General features: G+C 44.4%; 1 protein-coding gene, 1 non-coding gene and 1 pseudogene across 6 annotated transcripts in view; 2 read left to right on the top strand and 1 right to left on the bottom strand.

The window, feature by feature from the left end:
- The window catches only part of CDC25A (cell division cycle 25A), a 31386-nt gene extending 9568 nt beyond the window's left edge, over window positions 1-21818 (bottom strand). Inside the window, exons 1-11 of one of the 5 annotated variants that reach the window (XM_054481875.2) lie at window positions 21694-21818; window positions 21109-21539; window positions 20082-20158; window positions 17946-17988; window positions 17084-17120; window positions 16214-16315; window positions 14020-14139; window positions 11128-11262; window positions 10647-10718; window positions 7592-7765; window positions 1180-1278 (exon numbers count right to left, since the gene is read on the bottom strand). In XM_054481875.2, the coding sequence (XP_054337850.1) occupies window positions 1180-1278; window positions 7592-7765; window positions 10647-10718; window positions 11128-11262; window positions 14020-14139; window positions 16214-16315; window positions 17084-17120; window positions 17946-17988; window positions 20082-20158; window positions 21109-21278 (1029 nt within the window). In that variant the 5' untranslated portion in view covers window positions 21279-21539; window positions 21694-21818. Of the gene's footprint in view, window positions 1-1179; window positions 1279-7591; window positions 7766-10646; window positions 10719-11127; window positions 11263-14019; window positions 14140-16213; window positions 16316-17083; window positions 17121-17945; window positions 17989-20081; window positions 20159-21108 lie in introns of all 5 variants that reach the window. The other 4 variants (XM_054481876.2, XM_063661223.1, XM_054481880.2 and 1 more) reach the window with 4 other exon arrangements.
- LOC129034391 (U7 small nuclear RNA) lies at window positions 13629-13690 on the top strand. The gene has a single exon (XR_008501875.1). It is a non-coding gene; the product is annotated as a U7 small nuclear RNA (small nuclear RNA).
- Window positions 14666-15020, top strand: LOC129033387 (NADH dehydrogenase [ubiquinone] 1 beta subcomplex subunit 1-like; annotated as a pseudogene).
- Window positions 21819-24642: the final 2824 nt, after the last annotated feature.

Genomic DNA, 24642 nt, shown 5'->3' with positions numbered 1-24642 from the left:
GTGACTGGCTGAGCCAAGAGTTCATCTATCCCCATGCATAAGCCCATTAAGACAAATATAACCAGGCCTCAATTCAAGTTGAAAATTCCACTGAGTGTGGTGGTGCATGCCTGTAGTCCCAGCTACTTGGGAGGCTGAGGCAGGGGGAGCACTTGAGGCCAGAAGTTCGAGGCTACAGTGTACTAAGATAGCATGTGCGAATAGCCACTGCACTACAGCCTGAGTAATATAGTAAGATGACATCTCTCCCTGCCAAACAAGAGAAGGTTCCAAAACTGAGGATACAGCTGGGTCTTTGCTTGTTCTCTTCATTCTCCCTGTTCCTTCGAAACCCATTTGGGCTGAAATATCAACAGCCCAAGCCCATACGTTCCCCAACCCCCTAGCCAAGACACACCCTTTTACTTCTCATGGCATGCCGTTTATGTTTACACCTCACTAAAATTTATTTCAGTCTACCATGTGGTACACGTAGTTCATGTCTCACTTCTCCAACCACATGCTAAATTCTTTGAGGGAAGGAAATGGATCTCATTTTGGAATCTCTGCCTAACACATAAAGGCTTCAATAAATGTTAACTAAATTAATGAATAAAACATTGATCTGGTAACCTTCAAGTCAAAATGTGATTAAAGAAGCTGCTATTGACACATTCCCTGTCCTAGCCTTGTATTTTACTGCAGCCAAGCCTTCATGTAGCATATCAGGCTATTAGAAAATCGTCCTCTAGACTTCCTGAAGGGCCTTTTCCCTCAATGGCCAAGCTTCTCTGAACGGAGAAATTCAGTTTCAATCCCGGACCTTCTAAGATAACCTTTCAACATGCAGACTTGTAGTGAGGCTACAGATTTATTTCTGCTTTATACTATCCTGCTAATTACTATTTTTATAATAACACAGTTCCCAGAGAGCCTGGTCTTTGGGTTACAATCAAGGTGGTTGGTGGACAGCTCCCTACCTAAAACTGCCCATCAGCTATAGTGATATCTACAGTCTCAGAAACCAACATATACCTGATCATGAGAAACTAAGTTTGCTTCCCTACCTTTAACATTCTTTTAACTGTGCTCTTTTGGAGGTATGCCAGGAACCACCCTGGGGAGGGAGACAGGCTGAGTGGGGTTCTAAATACCCACACTCCCTCCTACACTTGCCAGAGCAGCTCTGCTTGCAATTACCTTGGAGAAGTCTCCTATAAGGTCCCTTGGGTCATTGTCCAAAATGTTCTCAATGGTTCCTTTGGGGGAAGATGCCAGGGATAAAGACTGATGAAGAGTCTGTAACAAATCAAAGGTACAGAATGAGACAAGGGTTCTGAATGGAACTTCTGAAAACATTCACTTGGAGCATGACTCGAGGAGACTGAAATGTTAATGCCTACATTTAGTAAGAAGTTTTTATTTTATTGAATCTGGAGTGAACAAAAACGAATGTGGGTTATTGACTAGGTCTCCTATTATTCCAGTGTGTAACCGAATTGCTCTGAAACTAAGTTTTCCTTCCTTCCTTTAAAAAAAAAAAAAAAAAAAAAAAATGGGGGGGCGGGTGGTTTGGCTCATGCCTGTAATCCCAGCACTTTGGGAGGCCAAGGTGGGTTAATCACTTGAGCCCAGGAGTTCCAGATCAGCCTGGGCAAGGCGGGTGAATCGGTTGAGCACAGGAGTTCCAGACCAGATCACAGAGCAAGACCCTGTCTACACAAACACACACACACACACACAAGCCGGGCATGGTGGTGTGTGCCTGTAGTCCCAGCTACTTGGGAGGCTGAAGTGGGAGGATCACCTGAGCCTAGGGAGGTCAAGGCTACAACAAGTGGTGATGGTGCCACTGCACTCCAGCCTGGGTGACAGAGTGAAACTATCTCCAATAAAAGAGAAAGAAACAAGGGGGGTTAAAACTAGGACTAAGTTTAGAAAAAGTATGTCTTAGCTTTTTTTTTTTTTTTTTTTTTTTTAAAAGACAGAGTCTCGCTCTGTCACCCAGGCTGGAGTGCAGTGGCGTGATCTTGGCTCACTGTAACCTCTGCCTCCCAGGTTCAAGCGATTCTGCTGCAGCCTCCAGAGCAGCTGGGACTATAGGTGTGTGCCACCAGGCCCGGCTAATTTTTGTATTTTTAGTAGAGATGGGGTTTCACCATGTTGGCCAGATGGTCTTGAACTCCTGGCCTCAGGTGATCTGCCTACCTTGGCCTCCCAAAGTGCTGGGATTACAGGTGTGAGCCACCGCGCCCGGCCTACGTCTTAGCTTTATTCAATGAGAAGAGGAAGCCAGCTGTTAAAAAGGGGATAATCTGAGCAAAAGGATAATATTTGCAATACACAGAAACACATCAAATGTTTTAACCCATGAATTCCTGATTATTATTGAAAAACAATTATAAGTCTTGCTTTCAACTTTGGAAGATGCTTGGTAGGGCATTATTTGGAAACTGGCAAATAAAGAGATCCAATATTCATCCTGCCTTTCCCAAGGGTAACCACAGTGTTTGATGAGTGTAAGTTTCTCTTTATAGACATATTCTAGCTAATTAATGAGGAAAGAATGTAAAAACTGCAGTATCATCTTTCTGAAACCCTGGTAAAATGAAGTAAAAAATCTGGGCAGCAATCACCAATGGCTGCCTGGCACATTATACCTCCTGATCAAAGTAGACAAAATCATCTGTGTGATATTCTTGCCAAACAAATAGAACCGGAATTCAATCCATCCTTTCCAGAGTTAGGTTAAGGCAATATAGGGGATAGAAGACAATGTCTGAAGACCCCACAGGACTGTGGGAACCTTTGCAGGACAAATGACTTGAGCTCTTCAACAAATAAAAATATGCAAGAGGGAAACAGATGGAGCACTGAAATCTGAAGAGTAAGAGATCTATTGACCAACTACAGTGTATAGACTTTATTTGGATCCAGATTTTAATAAATAAACTGTAAAAGTACTTAGGAGACAACTGCAGAAAACTGAACCCAGACTGGATATTTGACATTTGATAGTAAGAAATTTAGCTCTGCCGGGCGTGGTGGCTCACACCTGTAATCCCAGCACTTTGGGAGGCCGAGGTGAGTGGATCACTTGATGTCAGGGGTTCGAGACCAGCCTTGCCAACATGGTGAAACCCCGTCTCTACTAAAAATATAAAAAATTAGCCAGGAGTGGTGGTGGGCGCCTGTAGTCCCAGCTACTCAGGAGGCTGAGGCGGGAGAATTGCTGGAACCTGAGAGGCGGAGGTTGCAGTGAGCAGAGATCAAGCCATGGCACTCCAGTCTGGGCGACAGAGCGAGACTCGGTTTCAAAAAAAAAAACACCCAGAAATTCAGCCCTGTATGACATGTTTGTGTGAGGAAAACACTCCACAAACTCAAAGTGCTTTTTCTTATTCCCTCACTCAACAACAACAGAAGACAGAAGTGCTGTTACCCCAGATATGAGGGGATTTCTCCCTACCAGCAAGCAAGCAAGCAGTTCTGCAGTGGAAAATAGCCGGGTGCCGTCCAATTCAATTCTGACACTATCTACCTGCAGAGTGTTAGATCAGGAAGTTGAGGGCCCAGTCCTCAAAACCGCACCACCCTTCAGACACCAGTTGGGCCTCTGGAACTTCTGATCTACGACCACCAGCTTTAAGTGGGGGTTCCCATGACCCCTTCTTTTGGTTTAATTTGCTAGAAGTGGCTCACAGAACTCAAGAAAACACATTTACCAGTTTATTATGAAGGATATTCAAAGGATATAGAAGAAGACATGCATAGGGTGAGGTATGGGAGAAGGGACATGGAGCTGCCATGCTCTCCTTGGGTGCCCCAACCTCCAGGAAGCTCCATGTGTTCAGCTATCCAGAAGCTCTCTGAACCCTGTGCTTTCAAGGTTTTAGGGAGGCTTCATTACATAGAAATGATTGATTAAACCATTGGCCATGAGTGATCAACTTGACCTTTAGCCCCTCTCCTTTCCCTAGACATTGGAGGGTGGGGCTGAAAGCTCCAACCTCTAATCATGTCTCTGTCTTTCCAGTGACCAGTCCCACCCTGAAGCTATCAATCATTAGTATACAAAAAGATATGACCTTGGATATTCCAAAGATTTTAGGAGTTATATGACAAAAGGAGAGAAGACTAAATATATATTTCACAATATCACAGGTATGATAACTGTACTCTAGCAATGCTTGACATTTTCTCCACAATGGAATTTAAAATACTAAAAATTAAAATATATGAAAATAAACCAAAACATGAGGGCCAATATATATACAAAATAATTATTAACAGTATTATTTTATCCAAGAAAATTTTACAAATATGGAAATAAAAAGGTCAATCTCTATTATGGTAAAAGAAAATGAATATTCTGGCCAGGCGTAGTGGCTCACACCTGTAATCCCAGCACTTTGGGAGGACGAGGCGGATATATCACCTGAGGTCAGGAGTTCAAGACCAGCCTGGCCAACTTGGTGAAACCCCACCTCTACTAAAAATACAAAAAAAATTAGCTGGGCCTGGTGGTGGGCACCTGTAATCCCAGCTACTCAGGAGGCTGAAGCAGAGAATTGCTTGAACTGGGGAGATGGAGGTTGCCATGAGCCAAGATCCTGCCACTGCACTCCAGCGTGTCTCAAAAAGAAAGAAAAAGAAAATGAATATTTTTTTTTTTTTTGAGATGGAATCTCACTCTATCACCCAGGCTGGAGTGCAGTGGCGTGATCTCTGCTCACTGTAACCTCTACCTCCCGGGTTCAAGCGATTCTCCTGCCTCAGCTTCCTGAGCAGCTGGGGATTACAGGCCCATGCCACCACACCCAGCTATTTTTTGTATTTTCAGTAGAGACAGGGTTTCACCATATTGGCCAGGCTGGTATGGAACTCCTGACCTCGTGATCCACCCGCCTTGTCTTCCCAAAGTGCTGGGGTTACAGGAGTGAACCACAGCACTCAGCCTGAACATTATTAAATATTGATAGATATTTTCTGACATGTATATAATGTAAAGTTTCATAAATGTTCTTGCCCTTATAACCCAGAATTTCATTTTTAATTAGAAATAAAAGGAAAATCAGGGGAAGGGAAATTCTAAATGTCCAGAAGGTGATTTATTCAATTATTTCTATTACACTTGTAAGTCAAAACACTATCAGCCGGGTGCATTGGCCTGTGCCTGTAGTCCCAGATACTTAGGAGGCTGAGGTGGGAGGACTCCTTGAGCCCAGGAGTTCAAGGCCAGCCTGGGCAACACAGTAAGACCTCTTTTCTACAAAAAATTAAAAAAAAATTTTTTTTAATTAACTGGGCATGGTGGTGCATGCCTGTAGTCCCAGCTGCTAGGGGGGCTGAGGCGGGAGGAGTGCTTGAGCCCGTGGAGGCTGTACTGAGCTGTGATCGTGCTACTGCACTCCAGCCTGAGCGACAGCGCTAGACCCTGTGCCCCCCACAAACAAAAAGAACAAAAACCAAAACCAAACAACTGTCCCAAAACAAAAATACTATGCAGTTATTAAAATATTCTAAATATTTTCTAAATATTCTAAATATTTAGAATAGTTCTAAATATTTAGAACAATACTTTAAAAACATTCATAAAGCATTAAAAACAAAAGCAGATATGATAAGGCAGTAGGCCTAAATGCTAAATGGTTTCCTAGCTGTCATCTCTCTAACCTTTTAAGACTGTGATGAGATTTACTTAAACCTTTTCATGCCACAGCAGTTCACCATTTTATAATGCTTAATACCAAACCTCAATATAAGGACAGTATAATGAAGGAAAAGCATAAAATAAACCAGTGTTTTGTGTGTCTAGCCACGGAATAAATAGAAAAAATAACACAAAGGACCATAGGACTTAGGCCCAGACAACCATGACACTAGCTCACCGATGTCAGGTGCTGTGTCTAACACCTATGATCCTGGCACTTTGGGAGGCCAAGGCAGGAGGATCGCCCTGAGCCCAGGAGTTTGAGACCAGCCTGTGCAACATGGCGAAAGCCTGTCTCTACAAAAAATACAAAAATTAGCTGGGTTTGGTGGCACACACCTATAGTCCCAGCTGCTTGAGAGGCTGAGGTGGGAGGATTGCTTGAGCCTGGGAGGTGGAGAGTGCAGTGAGCGGAGATCATGCCACTGCACTCCAGCCTGGGTGACAGAGAGACCCTGTCTCAGAAACAGGAAACAACAAAACAGCCTATACAACTATGAGCAATGCAATGAATTAACTTGAAGAATTAGACAGACAGGGCTGGGCGCGGTGGCTCATGCCTGTAATCCCAGCACTTTAGGAGGCCGAGGTGGGCGGATCACAAGGTCAGGAGATCGAGACCATCCTGGCTAACACTGTGAAACCCCGTCTCTACTAAAAATACAAAAAATTAGCTGGGCGTGGTGGCGGGCTCCTGTAGTCCCAGCTACTGGGAGGCTGAAGCAGGAGAATGGCATGAACCCGGGAGGCGGAGCTTGCAGTGAGCCAAGATCGCGCCACTGCACTCCAGCCTGGGCGCCAGAGCGAGAGTCCATCTCAAAAAAAAAAAAAAAAAAAAAAAAGACAGACAGACCTTTATAAAAATCAAGTATTTAATAGGCCATGATAGGTCTGGATTAAAAGGAAATAAAATATCTATAATAAATGATAATAAAAACATTTCAGGTCAAAAGTTATGAGACAAATCTAAAGCAGTGGGAAATTCATAGATTCAGATAGATTTATCCAGAAATAAGAAAATTAAAAACGAATGAGTTAACCATTCAACTCATGAGCTGGAGACAGCGACACAACAAGCCCCAAGAAAAGCCTGCTCTCCCTAGGCAAAGGATGGCCTATTGAGGCAGAAGACTTTTAGACAATAATCATTCTACTAGTCAACACAGAAACAATTATGGCCAACAGCAAGCGGGGGCCTCCACCTTTGCCCAGCTGTCATACAGTTCCCCAGTCACCACCCCACTGGGATGGAATGAACTTCTGCTCCCTCCCAGCAATAATGAGACAAGTCCCCACCCAAGGTGTCAATGGAGTTTGTGCTGGGGAACCCGGACTTCCACCCACACCTTTCTTGCAGTATCAGAGGAAGCCTGCTAAAATATAAGATTTACATAGACCTGAGACTCACAAATATACAGGAGACAATGGAAGAATCACTGGTCATACCAAGAACCAGAAAAATCCCAACTTGAATAGGAAAAGACAATCAATAGATGCCAACAACACTATGGATGGATGTTGGATTTGTCTTACAAAGATTTTAAAGCAGCCATCTTAAAAATGCTTCAACAGGCAATTATGAACATACTCAAAGCAAATGAAAAACCAACATGAAAACAGCCAAGTATCAGCCAGGTGTGGTGGCTCACACTTGTAATCCCAGTGCTTTGGGAGGCCAAGGCAGGAGGATCACTTGAGGCTAGGAGTTCAAGACCAACCTGGGCAACATCGCTAGATCCCATCTCTATTAAAAGAAACACACACACACACACACACACACAACCCCACAAGACCCCAGCAAATCTTAGCAAAGAAAATAAATGAACCACTAAGTGGAAATTTTTAGAACTGAAAAATACAGTATCTGTGCTAGAGCAAAAAGGAACCTAGGAAACTAACCTCATGGGCCTTCTCTGGATTAGTTGACTCTTTGGGGCTGGCCCCAGACATGCTCTTCCTCCTCTTTGTATTTCCAGGTGGAGACTCCTCTTGAGATCGTTCTGGTCTCTTCAACACTGACCGAGTGCTGGAGCTACACAGGGAAGGGGAGTCAAACAGCTTGCTTCGATTGTCCTTACAGGAAAAAAAACAGACAGACCCAACTTTCATTAAAACCTGTTCACTTGAATGGTAAGACAAATAAACCAAAGGTTTCCTGGGATGATTTAAGATCAATTCTAAATTAGCAAACAGACACTGCCGATTCATCTAGTCCTAGCAACTCTCATAGGGCCTGGCACATAGTAGGCACTGAGCACTTAGTGCTCAATGAATACATAGCTGACATTATATAGAGACGAGCAAAACGTCCTTTGCCCTCACAAAAACTGTCTACATAATCCTGCGTCAAGAGAAGTGCGACCTTCCAGTCAGGAAAACATTTTTGGCTTACCTATCTTCCCCTCCATTTTATTACTTGCACCTTGCTTAATTAAGCAGCTCAACGGGTTTAAATACCCCACCTAAATCCAGAAAAGATGCACAGTAGCCAAGTTATAATAAAAATGGGGACATCATTGGTTAAGGTATAGTTAAGATGGTAAATTTGGAGGGATTGGGGATGGGCAGACTAGCAAATGCCTTTCAAAATTGTGTTCAAAGTCTTTTTTTCTACTTGGTCTTTTAAAGACTAATTTCCCAGGCTGGGCGCGGTGGCTCACGCCTGTAATCCCAACACAGTGGATCACCTGAGGTCACAAGTTCAATACCAGCCTGGCCAACATAAAGAAACCCCGTCTCTATTAAAAATACAAAAAAATTAGCCAGGCGTGGTGGTGCTTGCCTTTAATCCCAGCTACCCAGGAGGCTGAGGCACGAGAATCAGTTGAAGCCAGGAGGTGGAGGTTGTAGTGAGTGAAGATTGCACCACTGCACTCCAGCCTGGGTGACAGAGCAAGACTCTGTCTCAAAAAAATAAATAAATAAATAAATAAATAAAGACGAATTTTCCAGAGTCCAAGGGAAGCCAATCTGACCAATGGTAGCGAGAGTCAGCTCTCTAAACGCATCTCAGCCTATTCTCGACTCCATGTGTCTTGGCCTGGCTTTTCCTTCTGCACAGAATGTCCTTTCACATCTCAGTAAACCATTCATTTTCAAGTTGATGCTAACACTTCAATGTCACTTCTTTGAAATCTTCCTGATAGTCCCCAGTAGAATGGATCACTTCCACATCTGGTCCTATAGAGACCAGGGATTTTCTCCCTCTTTTGTCTGAAGTTTATTTTCCATTACAGCTCCCAGCAATGTTTAGTTTGTAATAACCATTTGTGGAAGACATTTCCCCACTATTAAGAGCTTACAAGCCCATGCTTATGATTTTAAAATCAAATCTATAAAACTAATAGCCACTTCCAAAATGTTCTCACATTTTATATAATTTTATGCCTATCAAAATGACCTGGTAAATTTACTCATAACATTTGTACTGGGTTAACATATTTTCTCAAAAGCCATGCACATGAATGCACTATAATCCGTAAGTGATCTCAAAACTGTAGCTTGGCTGGGCGCGGTGGCTCATGCCTGTAATCCCAGCACTTTGGGAGGCAGGTGGATGGATCACCTGAGGTCAAGAGTTCGAGACCAGCCTGGCTAACATAGTGAAACCTCGTCTCTACTAAAAATAACAAAAAAATTAGCCAAGAGTGGTGGCGTAAGCCTGTAGTCCCAGCTACTCAGAAGGCTGAGCCAGGAGAAGCACTTGAACCCAGGAGGCAGAGGTTGCAGTGAGTCAAGACTGCACCACTGCACCGCACTCCAGCCTGGGAAACAGAGGGAGACTCTGTCTCAAAAACAAAACAAACCAAACAAACAAGTAAACAAAAAAACTGTAGCTCATTTGTCCTGTAATTATAGTTCAGGTTATTGATAATTAAAAAATATGAACTTATCAATTTAGATGTGTACCTAAGGGTGTATATCTCTGAATATACAGGTGTATATACCTGTGTAGGCACATTCTTGCTTCTAACTTTGAAAATATTCCTATGATGAAAACACGAATCTATAGCGTGTGTGTGTGTATATATATGTGATTTTGAATATATATACACACATACACTATAGATTCTGTATCTACATATACTATGCTTTCTGTTTGAAAGTATCCCTGATGGAAACACAAATCTATACTGTGTGTGTATGTGTGTATATATATATTATATTACTTTATATTATATATATAATATATATATTATATGTAATTTTCAAAATTGAAAATATCTACCTGAAAATACCCAGCCTCAGGAAGGTATTTTCAATGAAAAAAAAAAAAAAAAAAAAAACATCCAGCCGGGTACAGTGGCTCATGCCTGTAATCCCAGCACTTTGAGAGGTCGAGGTGGGCAGATCACCTGAGGTCAGGAGTTCGAGACTAGCCTGGCCAACATAGTGTAACCCCGTCTCTACTAAAAATACAAAAATTAGGTGGGTATGGTGGCAGGCACCTGTATTCCCAGCTACTCGGGAGGCTGAGGCAGGAGAATCACTTGAACCTGGGAGGCAGAGGTTGCAGTGAGTCAAGATTGCACCACTGCACTCTAGAATGGGTAACAAGAGCGAGACTCCGTCTAAAAAAAAAAAAAAAAAAAAAAAAAAATCCTGTTGCTTGTCTAATTTTATGCTAGGTTCTGTGGAATATAAATGAGAATAACCTAAAAAAAGTAAAGTCTTCAGGCTAAAGGTTTCAGATAGGCTTTTTTCAAACTAACTAGATGGTAAAAGCTAGGAATGACCATGGTCCCTCCTAACCCACACTCCTTATAGATCAGGAGACATGCAGAGAGATATCATGACTAAAGGTCATAATTTGTACGTAGCCAAAGTGAGGCCTAAAACCCAGATCCCCAAATCCTATCATTCATTTCAATCTTTGGCTATACTCAACTAAGGACTACTCTGTCCAGCGACCCAATCACTCAGGGCTTCCTCCAGACACACTAGAACAACTCACAAGGTTTGCAGTTCTCATGACGAGAGGAGCTGTCCAGAGGCTTGCCATGCACGAGGGGGTCTCCTCCTCATTCTAAAGAAACAGAAAAACTGATTTTAAAAAGAGCCTGTAGAGACTAACATTTGTTTAAGTGCTTTAGGTGTGTTTCTCCCTGAAGAATACCAGACAGGCCTGGATAGGAAGTATCCTTAATGTACCATCCTATACCGTTCTGATTTCATATTTCTTGCATATAGACTGTTAGTTAGCTCCTTCAGGGTAAGAAGGATCATATGTCTTCTTTTGACACCCCTGTCCCCCAATCCAAAGGATTTAATAAGGCTGGTAGCCCTATTATTAAATGAATTATCACCAAATGAACAAAAATATCAGCTAAGCAAGCCCCGGGGAACTGCTATTGCTGTTCTTTTTCACATCACATGACTTCTCCAGAGGTAATTAATTAGTAGAACAGATAGGAACACACACACACACACTGTACCTTCAGATTCTCTCCATCGAGAAGGTCCACGAAGCCATCATCCTCATCAGACAAAGTGGCTGTCACAGGTGACTGGGGTGTAAAAAGAGGAATGAAATTCCCTGGTTCACTGCTATCTCTTTCATTTGAGGAAAGCTGTAAGACAAAATTCATGGATTAATAATAAATGAGAGCTCTGGTCCACTTTGATTTCCTTGAATGGGTCACTAGTTTTTATGATGAAAACATACTATGTTATACTTGTTATACAAAGCAAAATTTTAGCCATTACTGATTATATGAAAATATATCCCAAGATTATAAATGATTTGATGTCCACACACAGCCCTGAGTAGTCAGTATCCTTCACAGAGAACTCTTGCCAGAAGCAGTTCACCTTATAATGGGTACTAGAGATAGCCTCTTGTGAAGAACAAGGTTTCTTTTATTAGGAGGTTGCATCAGTGAACACCGATCAGCACTGAGGACTGTGACAGTATGAGAATCTGCTGAAATGAGTTAGGGCAAGCAGATGCAAATCTCTATAGAGACCATAAAATGGCCTAGAGAATGTACTTATATATAACTCCAGTTCTGACAGGGGGGAATAAAAGGTAACCTCCTTCTATAAAATCTATCCTCGTTCTTTAGACTTGGGATTTAAATGGTGCTAATTTTTTAAATGAGGAACTATTGTGTGCCAGATAGTACGATATAATCTTTACACATATAATCCAATAGAAGCCTCACAATACACTAAAGGTAGCAAATCCTTTCCTTTTTCTTTAGCAAATCAGGAAACTGGTTCTTAAGAGAGGTTGCCAAGATTATACACCTCACCTGTTTGACTCCAAAATCCAAACTCTTCTCACTACACTATCTCCCTAGGAGAATGCCATTCCTGGAATTAAAATGGCGGTACCTCATTAGCCAACCTATAGTCATACTTTTTTTGGGAAACCTCTAAACATGGAATATAGAAAATTTAGAAAAACTGCTCATAAATCCACACCTGAAGATAAATCCTACCAATACAAACACTGCTAATACTGAATTATTTATTTTCTAGGCACTTTCAAATCCAGAAAAAAAAGTTTATAGAGTTATTTTTTTCACAGTAGCAGGGTAGTCCCAATGTTATGACCTACAAGTAATCCTTAAAATCCAAATCTCTTTGGGTTATGAATCTGTTGTTAGTTAAGTGGCCCTCCGATTTTCTGAGTGGATCATGCACCAAGGAATCCTCTCTGCAGCTGGCCTATTCTCGTTCTGGCATTAGCTTTGCTTCACAATATAAAACAAGTTCTGAGCAGTCTCTAGTCCTCCCCAAGTGCACACTCGGGGAAATGGCAAATTTTTTTAGCCAGCTGAGCCTAGGGGTAGATAACTTTATTATGGGGCAGTACCTTTATCACGAAAGCTCACACTGTATCACACCAACGTTTGTGAGGTATGTTCTGGGATTCCTAGGTGCAGATGTGATACAGGCTCTAGTCGCTAAGCACACACCAAATATATTGTTTCTGATTCCCAACTCTTAAAGCATTACTGTGTACTTGGGAATTTAGAGATTGCTTATTGAGACAGGGATTCATTGTCCAGGCTGGAGTACAGTGGTCTGATCATAGCTCACTGCAGCCTCGAATTCTTGGGCTCAAAGCAATCCTCCCACTTCAGCCTCCCGAGTAATTGGGACTACAGGAAAAAGCCACCACACTCAGCTTATTTTTTAACTTTGTACAGATAGGGTCTCACTATGTTACCCAGGCTGGTCTTGAACTCCTGACCTCAGGTGATCCTCCCACCTTGGCCTCCCAAAGTGCTGGGATTACAGCCATGAGCCACCGCACCCAGCCAGAGATCATTAAATCCTGGTTTCCTACTTATGTATATCCTTTGATAAATCATCCAAACCTCTCTAGTGGTACTTTCCTAATCTGTTCAAGTGGGTTAACTCCACTTACTTCACAAGACAAGAACATATAAAAGTGCTTTGTGCAAATGATAGACAGAGTAGCAATACTGGCTGAACCTCAGAACACAAAGCAGATTGGAAAGGTGTATTTTCAGATTTAAGATCCTAGGTAAACCTGGAAGCCAAATGTGGTCATCTTGCTCAAGTTGGGCCTCTCTAATCTATAGATGCTATCAGTTAATCCAATTCAGACCAACAGCAGGAAACTCTGGAAGTAATGACAGTCCCTGTCTGGCAAATACACAGCCCTGAAACGAGTGACCCCAAAACTGCCCAACAGCCTGAGCGTTCACTGGAATCCATAATAGTTCTTTAAAAAAATAAAAAATAAAAAAAATAGAGATGTGGTCTCACTATGCTGCCCAGGACTCAAGCGATCCTCCTGTCTCAGTTTTCCAAAGTGCTGAGATTATAGGCATAAGCCATGGCACCTGGCCCATAACTGTTCTTAACAAACCACCTTTGGAAGAAGTCAAGTGCTCTCTCTCCAGTTCTTTGAGAAGCACTTAGAATGCATAGTAAAAGAGCAAGTTTTAAGTAAGAGATCTAGCGTTATGGCTCTTTTAAAATTTGTCTCGCAGGCTTTCCAGTTTTTGCCAGAAAGCCCTTAAAAAAAAAAAAAAGAAAAAGAAAAAAAAATAGGAAATCTAATCTCACCACACGTACATTCAGGATGACCCAGGATTTCCCAGATTAACAAAGTCAATTATTCCTTGCACAACTCCAATATTTCAAACACCATCTCCCACTCTTACTACCGCCTGTCTGTTCTCCAGACACAGCAAAACCACCAAGAATGCTTGACAGTCTAGTTTTAAAAGACAAAGTCAAGGTAAAAACAGCTAGCGCTACTGTAGTGCCTTCAATTCTGGATGAAAGAAGGTGTTTTAATCCTTTCTTCCTGTCAGGAATTCCCCTCTGAAAGCCAGAGCACATACCATCCGAGCTGGGGCAGAGTTCTGCCTCTGTGTGAAGAGATCTTTACCCTCCTGGAGTCCATGAGAGTGTAGGCAGCCACGAGATACAGGTCTTACTGGCTTCTTAAACTCAAAGGCTTCCTGCAAGACATAGTCGAGACATCTACTGTCCATGAAAACCAACTCGGGCCTCAGCTTGGGTGAGAGGCAAGGAAGTGGGCACTGATCGCCTTTCTGCCTCCGAATTAAAGTTTCACCTAATTCCAACAATGGATCTGTGTAACTAAGAATTTCCAAGCCTTTGTCAACAGCTAACTTCTAAAGTAACATCTTTTTCTTGTCATACTGTATTCCTACAAGTATCTGCCAAATATACAAAACACGATGAATAAGCTAAATCACAAACTTTCTGAAATCTAAAGCAAAAATAAATAAAATCTAATATAATTGCCTGTGAATAGTTGTCAGAATTTTCCATCTAGGTCCATCTGTTTCAGGGCTTCATATTTTCCACCTCTTCCTACCAACTGGAGATAATTTTTTCTACTCAAAATTATTCTATTCTATACTAAAAGCAATGAAAAAAAAAAAAAAAAGCCCTACTGGTTTACACAACGTGGACGATTCTTAACAAGCATAATGTTTTTTAAAGCCAGATATGATAGAATACATATTGTATGATTCCACTTTATGGAATGAAAGCACTCACAGGTCCCTTGCCCTAAAATATTCACTTAAGAACTCATAATTAAGTGTTAAAAGCAGTAATGGCTAGCACTGGCGCAGATGGCTGAGTTCCCCGTTGCCCTTGGTCTCGGGGTCGCTGTCGGCACTGAGGCTGCAGCTATCATGGTGAACTTACTTCAGATTGTGTGAGACCACTGGGTTCATGTTCTTGTCCCTATGGGATTTGTCACTGGATGTTATTTAGACAGAAAGAATGATGAACGGCTACCTTCCGGAACAAGAGCATGTTATTTAAAAGGGAATTGCGATCCAGTGAAGAAGTTACCTGGAAGTAAAGACTGGCTGAATTATAGAATGTTCACATTTTAAAGTTCTGAGAGAAATAAAAACGTGATCAAAAAAAAAAAAAAAAAGCAGTAATGGCTAATATTACAGTGATTTCTATGCCAACACAGTACTAAGTACTTTCTGCGCATTAACTTTTTAACCATCAAATACAACCTGATTGTCCTGATTTTACAGGTGAGAAAACCAGACCTTGCAGGTTAAGGAATGTGCCCAAAATATTGAAGTAAAACAGGACAACTCCAGAGTGAGAGCTCTTTAACCACCACCTATGCTGTTTTCTCTTTAAAACCAAGCTCCAGACAAGCAACCCTGAGAGAAGCCATTTCGGGGGAAAACCAGGCATCAGTACAGCTTTGCCCTGGTAAAAAGCACTAGAGGCTGATACACTGCTCCAAGCACTCAAGGCTGGAACTCATTTCCATATTCTTTCTCATGACAGTTCCCAAGTTGATAAAGAAATCATCAAGAAGAGTTCATGGACGCAGTGGGTTTCACATTAACCTGAAGATTGTAAGGATTTTGAACTGTGGCATTTCAGCAGGAATGGAAAAGGGGAGAAAGTAAATATATAGAAATACAGTAGAGAGAAGGCTGAAAAAATTACAACTGTTTTGGATGCCTACTCTGTGCAATGTCTAAAAGAATAAAAAAGCCAGGCTCATTCAGGGTAGATAACCACAAATTCACCTTCCAAGCCACCATTTCAGTTACTCTGAGATTCTCTAGAACTTGTTGACCCTGTTCTTACAAATACTGCCAAAGAGCCTTTTCCTAAGCTTACAATTCATTTCAAGGTCAGAGCAGAGGCAAGGACAGCCTGGGCAGAGCCTTCCAGACAAACACTATTTGTACATGTAATTACTCCTGTGAGCTACCATCTGAGCAACTCCTGCCTGTCAGGCAGCATTTTCAATACTTCATAATCTTACTTATTGCCACAACATCCCTAAAAGGTATTACTACTCCTATTTTACAGAAGAACAAAGAAGACTAAAAAGAGAAGAATTTGCCAACATCACACAGCTAGTAAGCAAGATCCAAACCCAGATTTCTCTGACTCCAAAGACTACACATAATGGCCAAGTTTAGTCTCCCAGAAAGCAGCCCAGCCACTTCTAAGCCACTGACAGCCTGTGGGTTTCACCTCTGCCTCAGGTTAGTACATTGAAGTCACACTCACATTTTCCTTGTTCTCATCTGGGTCGATGAGCTGAAAGATGTCATGGTCAAGAGAATCAGAATGGCTCCTCTTCAGAGCTGGACTACATCCCAACAGCTTCTGCTATCAAAGTAAAAAAAGAAAATAATTAAGGCACACAAATAAAATTTCAGTGGAAAATTCAGTTCTCAAAAGAAAAAAAGGGGGAGTTGAATAGGGGGTAGGCTAGCTCCTCACACACTGCAGTAGGTAACCAGTAAATGTGGCCAGGAATCCACCTTGCCAGGACATAGCCAGGACATAGGATAGAAGTTTCCATTCCATGGGTTTACAGCTAACCTCACAAGGTCTACAGTGTCCCCCTCAACAGGGATTACAGTGCCAAATCAATCCCCAAATAACATTTGCATAAAAGAACCTTTCCTGGTTTAATAAAGCTCTGTTAGAGATGGAGGAGAAATTCCTCCAGACCGAACATCTTGAGTACTTATGAGACTAAGGAAAGGCTGGGAATAGTGGCTCTTGCCTGTAATCCTAGCACTTTGGGAGGCTGAGGCAGGAGTTTGAAACCAGCCTGAGCAACAGAGTGAGACCCCCATCTCTACAAAAAATACAAAAATCAGCCGGGTGTGATGGTGTGCACCTATATATAGTCCCAGCTCCTCTGGAAGTTGAGGTGGGAGGATCACTTGACCCAGGGAAGCAGAGGTTGCAGTGAGCCAAGATTTTGCCACTGCACTCCAGCCTGGGTGACACAGCAAGACCTTGTCTCAAAAGAGACTAAAGAAAAGCAGTTTTTACTCTCTAAATTAAGTCTCCTATCAAGGTCATGCTGGTAGCTAAGGAACAGATAACAGGTATTAGCTCAAAATAAACAAGGAACTAACTTACAGATAGGGAATGTATTCTTCTCATGGGATTTTCAAGGCTGTAATGAGATCAGAAGGTAAATAATGAGAATAAAACAAATAAAGAGGTATTCATATTAGCAGAGAGATAGTGTTTAGCCTGCAGCTTGGGGGTATAGTCACAGACTCCCATTTTCAGCAAGAGATGGGAGAATAAATTTCTGAAGCTGTCAGGTTCCCAGGAGCACCCCCAACACTAGACTTCTAGGTGAAAAAAACAAACCCATGTCTTTTCTTAAAATACACACATTCGGCTGGGCGCGGTGGCTCACACATGTAATCCCAGCACTACGGGCACTACGGGAAGCCGAGGAGGGTGTATCACTAGGTCAGGAGTCTCGAACTCCTGGCGTGGTCAACACGATGAAACCTTGTGTCTACTAAAAATACAAAAATTAACCAGGTGTGGTGGTGCACGCCTATAGTCCCAGCTACTTGGGAGGCTGAGGCAGGAGAATTGGTTGAACCTGGGAGGTAGAGGTTGCAGTGAGCCACTGCACTCTAGCCTGGGTGGCAGAGTGAGACTCTGCCTCAAAAACAAACAAACAAAAAACAAAACAAAACAAAAAAAACCCACATGTTCTCGTAAGGCTATGATGTCAGAGTACAGAGTAAGGGTTTGGGTAAGACCCAAACAGAACACCAAAATTATAGCTAAAATAAAGGAGAAAAAGTTCTGAAAATTGCTGACACAAACTATTCATTCTTGAGATTCCAGAGTGTTTCTAGGGACAGCTAAATCCAGGGCTCCAGTCCAGTGTATGAAGAACTTCATTTAAATAAGGTATTTAAGTTTAGACACGTTTTTTTCTACGTATAAACATTTGAAAGCAGTGAATACGTACTTTTCTTTACTGTCCAATGGCCCAGGAGAATCTAGACAGAAACCTATGGGGAAAAAAAAAAAAAAAACTCTCAAGAAATAATACAAAAAACACCATTTTGTCGTCAAAGTTAAAACACTAAAGAAAGTACCTGGGTCTTTATTTAAGTGGCAACAAATATTCATGGCTTGTACTTTTGCCAGAATTGATGTTACGTCTATTAGATTGTCAAAAATGTCATGTTTGTACAAGTCTTAATATTTTCATAGTGTATTTACTGTTTTTTCTCCTATTTGCAAATAACATAAGGGAAACAGGATTTGAGAAGAGGGTGAATGAAACTGATTCATATCATGATTGTTTGGTTATTCAGATAGAGGTGACCCAGATAACTTTCTGTGAGTTCCAACCACAGAAACAATAGGTACCAGATTTTCTTGGCATAGTTTTTAAACATTTTATCTTGTCAAATCATATGGGGTTTGAAAAATACAACTACTGGCCGGGCACAGTGGCTCACACCTGTAATTCCAATACTTTGGGAGGCTGAGATAGGCGGATGGTTTCAGGCCAGAAGTTCAAAACAAGCCTGGGGCAACATAGCGAGACTTGTCTCTACCAAAATTCAAAGACAATTAGTTGGGTGTGGTGGCACGTGCCTATAGTCCCAGCTACTTGGGGAGGCTGGAGTGGGAGGTTCACTTGAGCTCGGAAAGTTGAAGCTACAGTGAACCCTGATTGTGCCACTGTACTCCAGTCTGAAGACTGGGAAATAGAGCAAGACCCTGTCTCAAAAAAAAAAAAAAAAAAAAAAAAGGCCAGGTGCAGTAGCTCACCCCTGTAATCTCAGCACTTTGGGAGGTCGAAGTGGGTGGATCACCTGAGATCAGAAGTTTGAGACCAGCCTGGCCAACATAGTGAAACCCCGTCTCTACTAAAAATACAAAAACTAGCTGGGTATGGTGGCCCACACCTGTTAATTCCAGCTACTAGGGAAGCTGAGGCAGAAGAATTCTCTGAATCTGGGAGGCGGAGGTTGCCTGGGTGACAGAGTTGAGACCTTGTCTCAAAATGAAAAAGAAAAATACAACTACTGGTCATGACATGCAAGGCAAGCACTTGCTGCCTTTAACAAAATGACACCAAGGTGTCCATCTCACAAAAGGCAGCAGGGTGAAGGAGACACTGTTCAGCATTACTTGTATGCCAGCTCAGACGACGCAGACCCACCCACCCATAGCTCATGTGTCTATGTAGCCTTATGGAAAGTGAGGTGTTACAGCCCTTGCTCACCACACTGCTACAAGTGATAATCCTATCCCCAGTTCTATATTAAATTACATTCTACATACAGAAGCCTACATTACATTTTAAGACTTTTGCTCTTGCAGTTCCTTTAACCTAAAGGATCTTTGCCCCAACGGTCTTATCTGTACAAATACAGATAAACTCTGCAGTAATATGAATTCATGAAGAATGAAATGCACTGGCAATTTCCTCCATAGCAGCATCACTGAAATGATTTCATGACACTGTACTTCCAATAATTTGACCCTGTATTTTAACCAGTAAGATTGCCTGAATGCCACTTAACGGTGGTATGGTGAATTATACTTTACTACCCATCCTTCAAGGGTAAGCACACACCACCTCCTTACAGACATTTGAAACCTATTTCCTTTCTTCATAAACAGCCACAAGGGCTCCTTTGTATTGTTCCTAATAATGTTTATCACCGGGCGCGGTGGCTCGCGCCTGTAATCCCAGCACTTTGGGAGGCCAAGGTGGGCGGATCACCTGAGGTTGGGAGTTTGAGACCAGCCTGACCAACATGAAGAAACCCTGTCTCTACTAAAAAATACAAAATTAGCAGTGCATGGTGATGCATGCCTGTAATCCCAGCTACTCGGGAGGCTGAGGCAGGAGAATCACTTGAACCCGGGAGGTGGAGGTTACAGTGAGCTGAGATCATGCCATTGCACTCCAGCTTGGGCAACAGGAGCGAAACTCTGTCTCAAAAAAAAAAAAAAAAAAAAAAAAAAGTTTATCACCCAATGCCATGACTTCCTCAAGTTTTCACCAAAACTAACTTCCTGGGTGAAAAGGCATGTTTCAGGAAATTCAGAGTATTGCTCCCCACACAGCAGACTTAAATACCTGAATCTGTTGACTCGGAGGAGCCCATTCTCTGCAGATTACTGTTGTTCTTCACCTCCAGTGGTTGCTCATAATCACTGAAACCAACAGAAATAAACCATGAATGATTTATAGGATATAATTAAAAGGTCACATGCAGGAGATAGGCCATGAGATTAAGAAGCAGCCAGGCTGCCAGAAACCATTTCTAGGCCACACCACAAGTGGCAAAGATCCCACTTTGCCACTCTGAACACCCAATTAGCACTTGGGCAAAGGAGAAAAAAGGAGTGGGTGGGCATGGCCTTGGACCACATTGCAGGTTATGATGGCTATGGCAAATGTTGGAGTATTTCCTAAAATAAAAGCATGTGTTCTAAGTACCGTGACAGAGTCGGGATGAAAGTTGAACAGGACACTTTCTGCTGTGCAGAAGTTGGGAAACGCACAAGACATGTGCTTAGCAAACAGGATGCCAGAGATTGAAGGGAAAGTAGCTCTTCCGAGGGAAACACCGTGGGATGCATTTTTTGCTATCAGGAAAAGCCCAGGAAGCTTTCCGAAAGTTGGGTAAAAAGACCTGGCCTTAGGAAAGCAGCAGAGTAGACATCAGGAATGTGCACGGGGCGAGGGACTGAGATGATTTTACATAAACGCCAGGAAAGAAAATGCCATGGTCCTTTGTTGAGAAGGAACAAAGATCACACCAAATCACAGCCTGATTTTCCCCGCGGGGGTAGATTCCAAAGAGCTTCCAAGGATAGACAGAAGGAGAGTACGGAGCAATCCGAAAGGGGTGAAGGTGGGCCTGGCTCGGGCTTAGGCCCGAGGATCTCCACCTCTTCCCCTGGGAGGTCCGGACGGCCTCTCCCGCCCAATATTCCGCCCGGGCGGGGGTGCACATGGCAGGCCCTAGCCCGGCTGTCCCCGAGCGGCAAACCCGGACGGACGGGTCTCGCCCTTCTCCTGGTCCGTTTCCTGGCCTGATCTCCCCAAGGCCGACGCCGAGGCCAGGGGCCTGGAGCACCGCCCGCCGGTCTCTCCTCACCTGCCCAGCCCCTGCAGCTGGTCCATAGTGACGGTCAGGTTGGTGACAGGCGACAGTCCCCCGGCGGCTGAAGCGCCAAATAGCGCCTTCACGACGGGCTGCGACGCGGGAGGGGGGCTGCAGGCGAAGAGCAGGCGGCGGCGGTGCGGGGGCTCCGGGCCCAGTTCCATGGCGGCGCCCGGCCTCGCAGACCTCCCGCTCCCTCTTCCTCCGCCTCCGCCGCGACCGCCCCGCCCCACCGACACCGGCCTCGGCAGCGCGCCACCGGCGCCCGCGGGTCAAACACAAACACGACTCCGCGGTTCAGGGACGCGGCTGCCGCGGGCAAGCGGCGCGGCCGGGCGGGTGTGCGGACCCTCCAGGCGCCAGCCACAAGCACGGGTGCTTCCCTCTCACGCCGCGAGGCCAGCGGGCGGGCGGGCGCCGGCAACCTGAAGATTAAATCCAAACAAACGCGGCGGGTCGGCAAGAGAAGGCGGGCGAGAGCCTCGAGGCAACGGCCCAGGCTCACGCTGTCTTCGCTGTTCTCCCACCCGCTTGCCCAGCTCCGGGTAGCAGAAAACCGAGCCGACCTCCACCTCTTACCCAGCTTGTCGCGGCCAAGCCGGCCTTTCGCTGTAATAGCGACTCAGTGGGGGCCGCTGCTGCCCCGCCCCCTTTCCTAGTTGGCGCCAAACGGAATCCACCAATCAGTAAGCAACTTCTCCTCCTCACAACCGAATGGCAGCTAGGCTGGGCCAATGAGAGGGGAAGAAGAAAGCAGCTCGCGGGACTCTGCCAGGTCATCCGCTCTCAGAAGGGGGCGGAACCCAGAGGAGACGAGCGCGGATCAAAATGAGAGGGGGATCAGAGGTCAATGAAAACTCCCAGCAGAACCTGCGAGGCGCTGCTCGCGGCTGAAAGGCCCCTTTGCCCCGTCGCATGCTGGGAAGCGTAGTTCCCATCGCGAGCCGTGGTCCAGTTAGATTCGGCCCCGTTGGGCCTCCGCTACCTCTCCCCCAGCCCGGCGCCCCACACCCTGCGGGAATGTGGAGGCTAACGAAGACCTGTGGAGGTCTGGCCGGATCCAGCCTTGGCTCGGCCTCTAACCGTGCAGTATTGTGGACCCCTTTCTTCCGCCCCGGGCCTCCAGGCCCCAGTTTATAATGAGGGATGGAATGGAATGACCCCCAGGACTGGACTGGACAACCATGGCCCAACTCTGGAGGGCTCACAGACACTGGGTGCTGCTGGCCTCATGGGATTTGAACCCCGCAGTACAACCTGTGCTGTGGGCCTCAGCATTTTTTGCTCACTTCCATTCTAGCCCTTATTGGATGCTCTTAGAATCATTTATTTCTTTCCCACCACTTCTTAGACCCCTGGGAGCTCCTAGAGAGCAATAACAGCAAATATAATAATAGCAAACAATAGCTAAAGTTTACATAATGCTTATGCACTTGACACTGTTCCCAGTGTGTTAATCTGTATTAATTCATTTAATCTTTACAACTCTGTGACATAGGAATTATCCCCATTTCCTAAGTGGGCATATTTACTTTTATAGCGCCTGCACCTGTGGCAGCTCCTAGACGGATTTTGAGGGCCATAAATGCATGATTTAATTGCAACCTACTGCTGGGCGTAATGGCTCACGCCTATCATCCCAGCACTTTGGGAAGGCGAGGTGGGAGGATTGCCTGAGCCCACGAATTTGAGACCAGCCTGAGCAACAAAGTAAGACACCCTACTGCCCCCTACTCAAAAAACAAAACAAAACAAAACAAAAAAACCCCTACAGTTTGAAAAGCCATGATGGACAGGTGGAAGCCCCAAACCTTTGGCCCCAACACCAGACCCTTCACAGTGAAGAACCTCCCTCTCAGGATTCATCTCCTTTTCTGCGCAACAGTGCTCCACCATCCAGGAACCTCCCTTCCCTCCAGAAACCCCAGGCTATTTAGGCCTCTCTGCACAGTTCACATGGTCTCTGGTCCCACTGTTTCATAGTTCTCCCTGTCGTATCTCTGAATACTTTCCTCTCCTCCTGTGTTTTATGTGGTTTAATACATGGCTCAACAGGCCGGGCGCGGTGGCTCATGCCTGTAATCCCAGCACTTTGGGAGACCAAGGCGGCGGATCACGGGGTCAGGAGATTGAGACCATCCTGGCTAACATGGTGAAACCCCGGCTCTACTAAAAATACAAAAAATTAGCCGGGTGTGGTGGCAGGTGCCTGTAGTCCCAGCTACTCTGGAGGCTGAGGCAGAAGAATGGCTGAACCCAGGAGGCGGAGCTTGCAGTGAGCCAAGACCGAGCCACTGCATTCCAGCCTGGGTGACAGAGCGAGACTCCGTCTCAAAACAAAACAAAACAAAACAAAACAAAACTTGGCTCATCATTCCTGTTACTGCATTCATTCATTCAACATATGTTTATTCAAGGATTACTAGAACAAATTCAGTGCTTGAAATAATGCCACAATCCCTGCTCTCAGTGAGCTCTGGTCCGCTGAGCATAAAGCGCCTTCTAATAATGGAATTATTACCATGACAATAGCTGTGGTTTGTGGAGGGACAGTGGGCACCTAGAGGAGGGGCGGGGACTGGGGAAGGCAGTACGGTGGGGGGCACGTCCTAAAGGAGATTAAAGCTAAAAGTGAAGGTTGCTGGAGAAGGGGAGCTTGGGGCTGGGGGGAAGTGCTTTCTAAGGAAAGGGCCCTTGGCAGCCAGGAGGTGAGGAGGAATGCCGTACTTGCCGGGAGCTACTCCTGAGTTGATCCAGTCGGTTCTAGAATGGGCACATGGGAGTGGCTGTGAGGGACAGTTCTTGAAAGGATCGGAGTTTGCTGAAGAGTTTGGCCTTATCCTGTGGACAGTGGAGGGTGTGTGATAACCGGATCAGATTTGCTTTAGGGTGGATCAGTGGAGGAGAGTGGGGAGGACTGAGGAAAAAGGACGGGGCTGTCCCAAAAGTCTGAGAGATTCTGAAGCAAGGTGGGGGCCTCAGAGACAAAGGAAGGGAATGATCCTGGGAGCCCTGAAGGAGGTAGATCTCATCAGATTTTGATAATTGAAAGTTAAGATTGTAGGGGGCTAGAGGGAAGGGAGGAGGCTAGAATGATTCTTAGGTAATGATTCAAGTACCTGGGTGGATGTAACATTTCAACAATTGGAGGGATACTTCTTGGAGGAATTTGATGAGCTCAGTTTTGTGCTGGTGGACTGGCTGGGGGGTGTAGTCAGGAGACAGATTTGGTGTTGATTAGCATGAAGATGGTAATGCCCATTGAGGATGTACAAAGGGTTTTTAGGACCCTGGATCTGGGGAGCACCAGCATTGAGGACTTGATGTAGCGAGATAGGACCGCAAAGCTGGGGCTGAGAAAGAAACCACAAGGGAGTAGCCGAGTCCATAGTTCAGAGGTGCACCCAGGAGTCAATGAAGGTGGCTGGAACGAGGTCATGGGCAACCATGGAAATCATTGTAGGAAGGCGAGGAGGTGGCCACAGAAGGCCATGGGAAGGGAAAAGTTGGCACAGAAGCTACAATACA

This window comes from Pongo pygmaeus, chromosome 2 (assembly GCF_028885625.2).
Source record: "Pongo pygmaeus isolate AG05252 chromosome 2, NHGRI_mPonPyg2-v2.0_pri, whole genome shotgun sequence".
Taxonomy (NCBI): Eukaryota; Metazoa; Chordata; class Mammalia; order Primates; family Hominidae; genus Pongo; species Pongo pygmaeus.
This window is presented reverse-complemented; position numbering and strand designations above follow the sequence as displayed.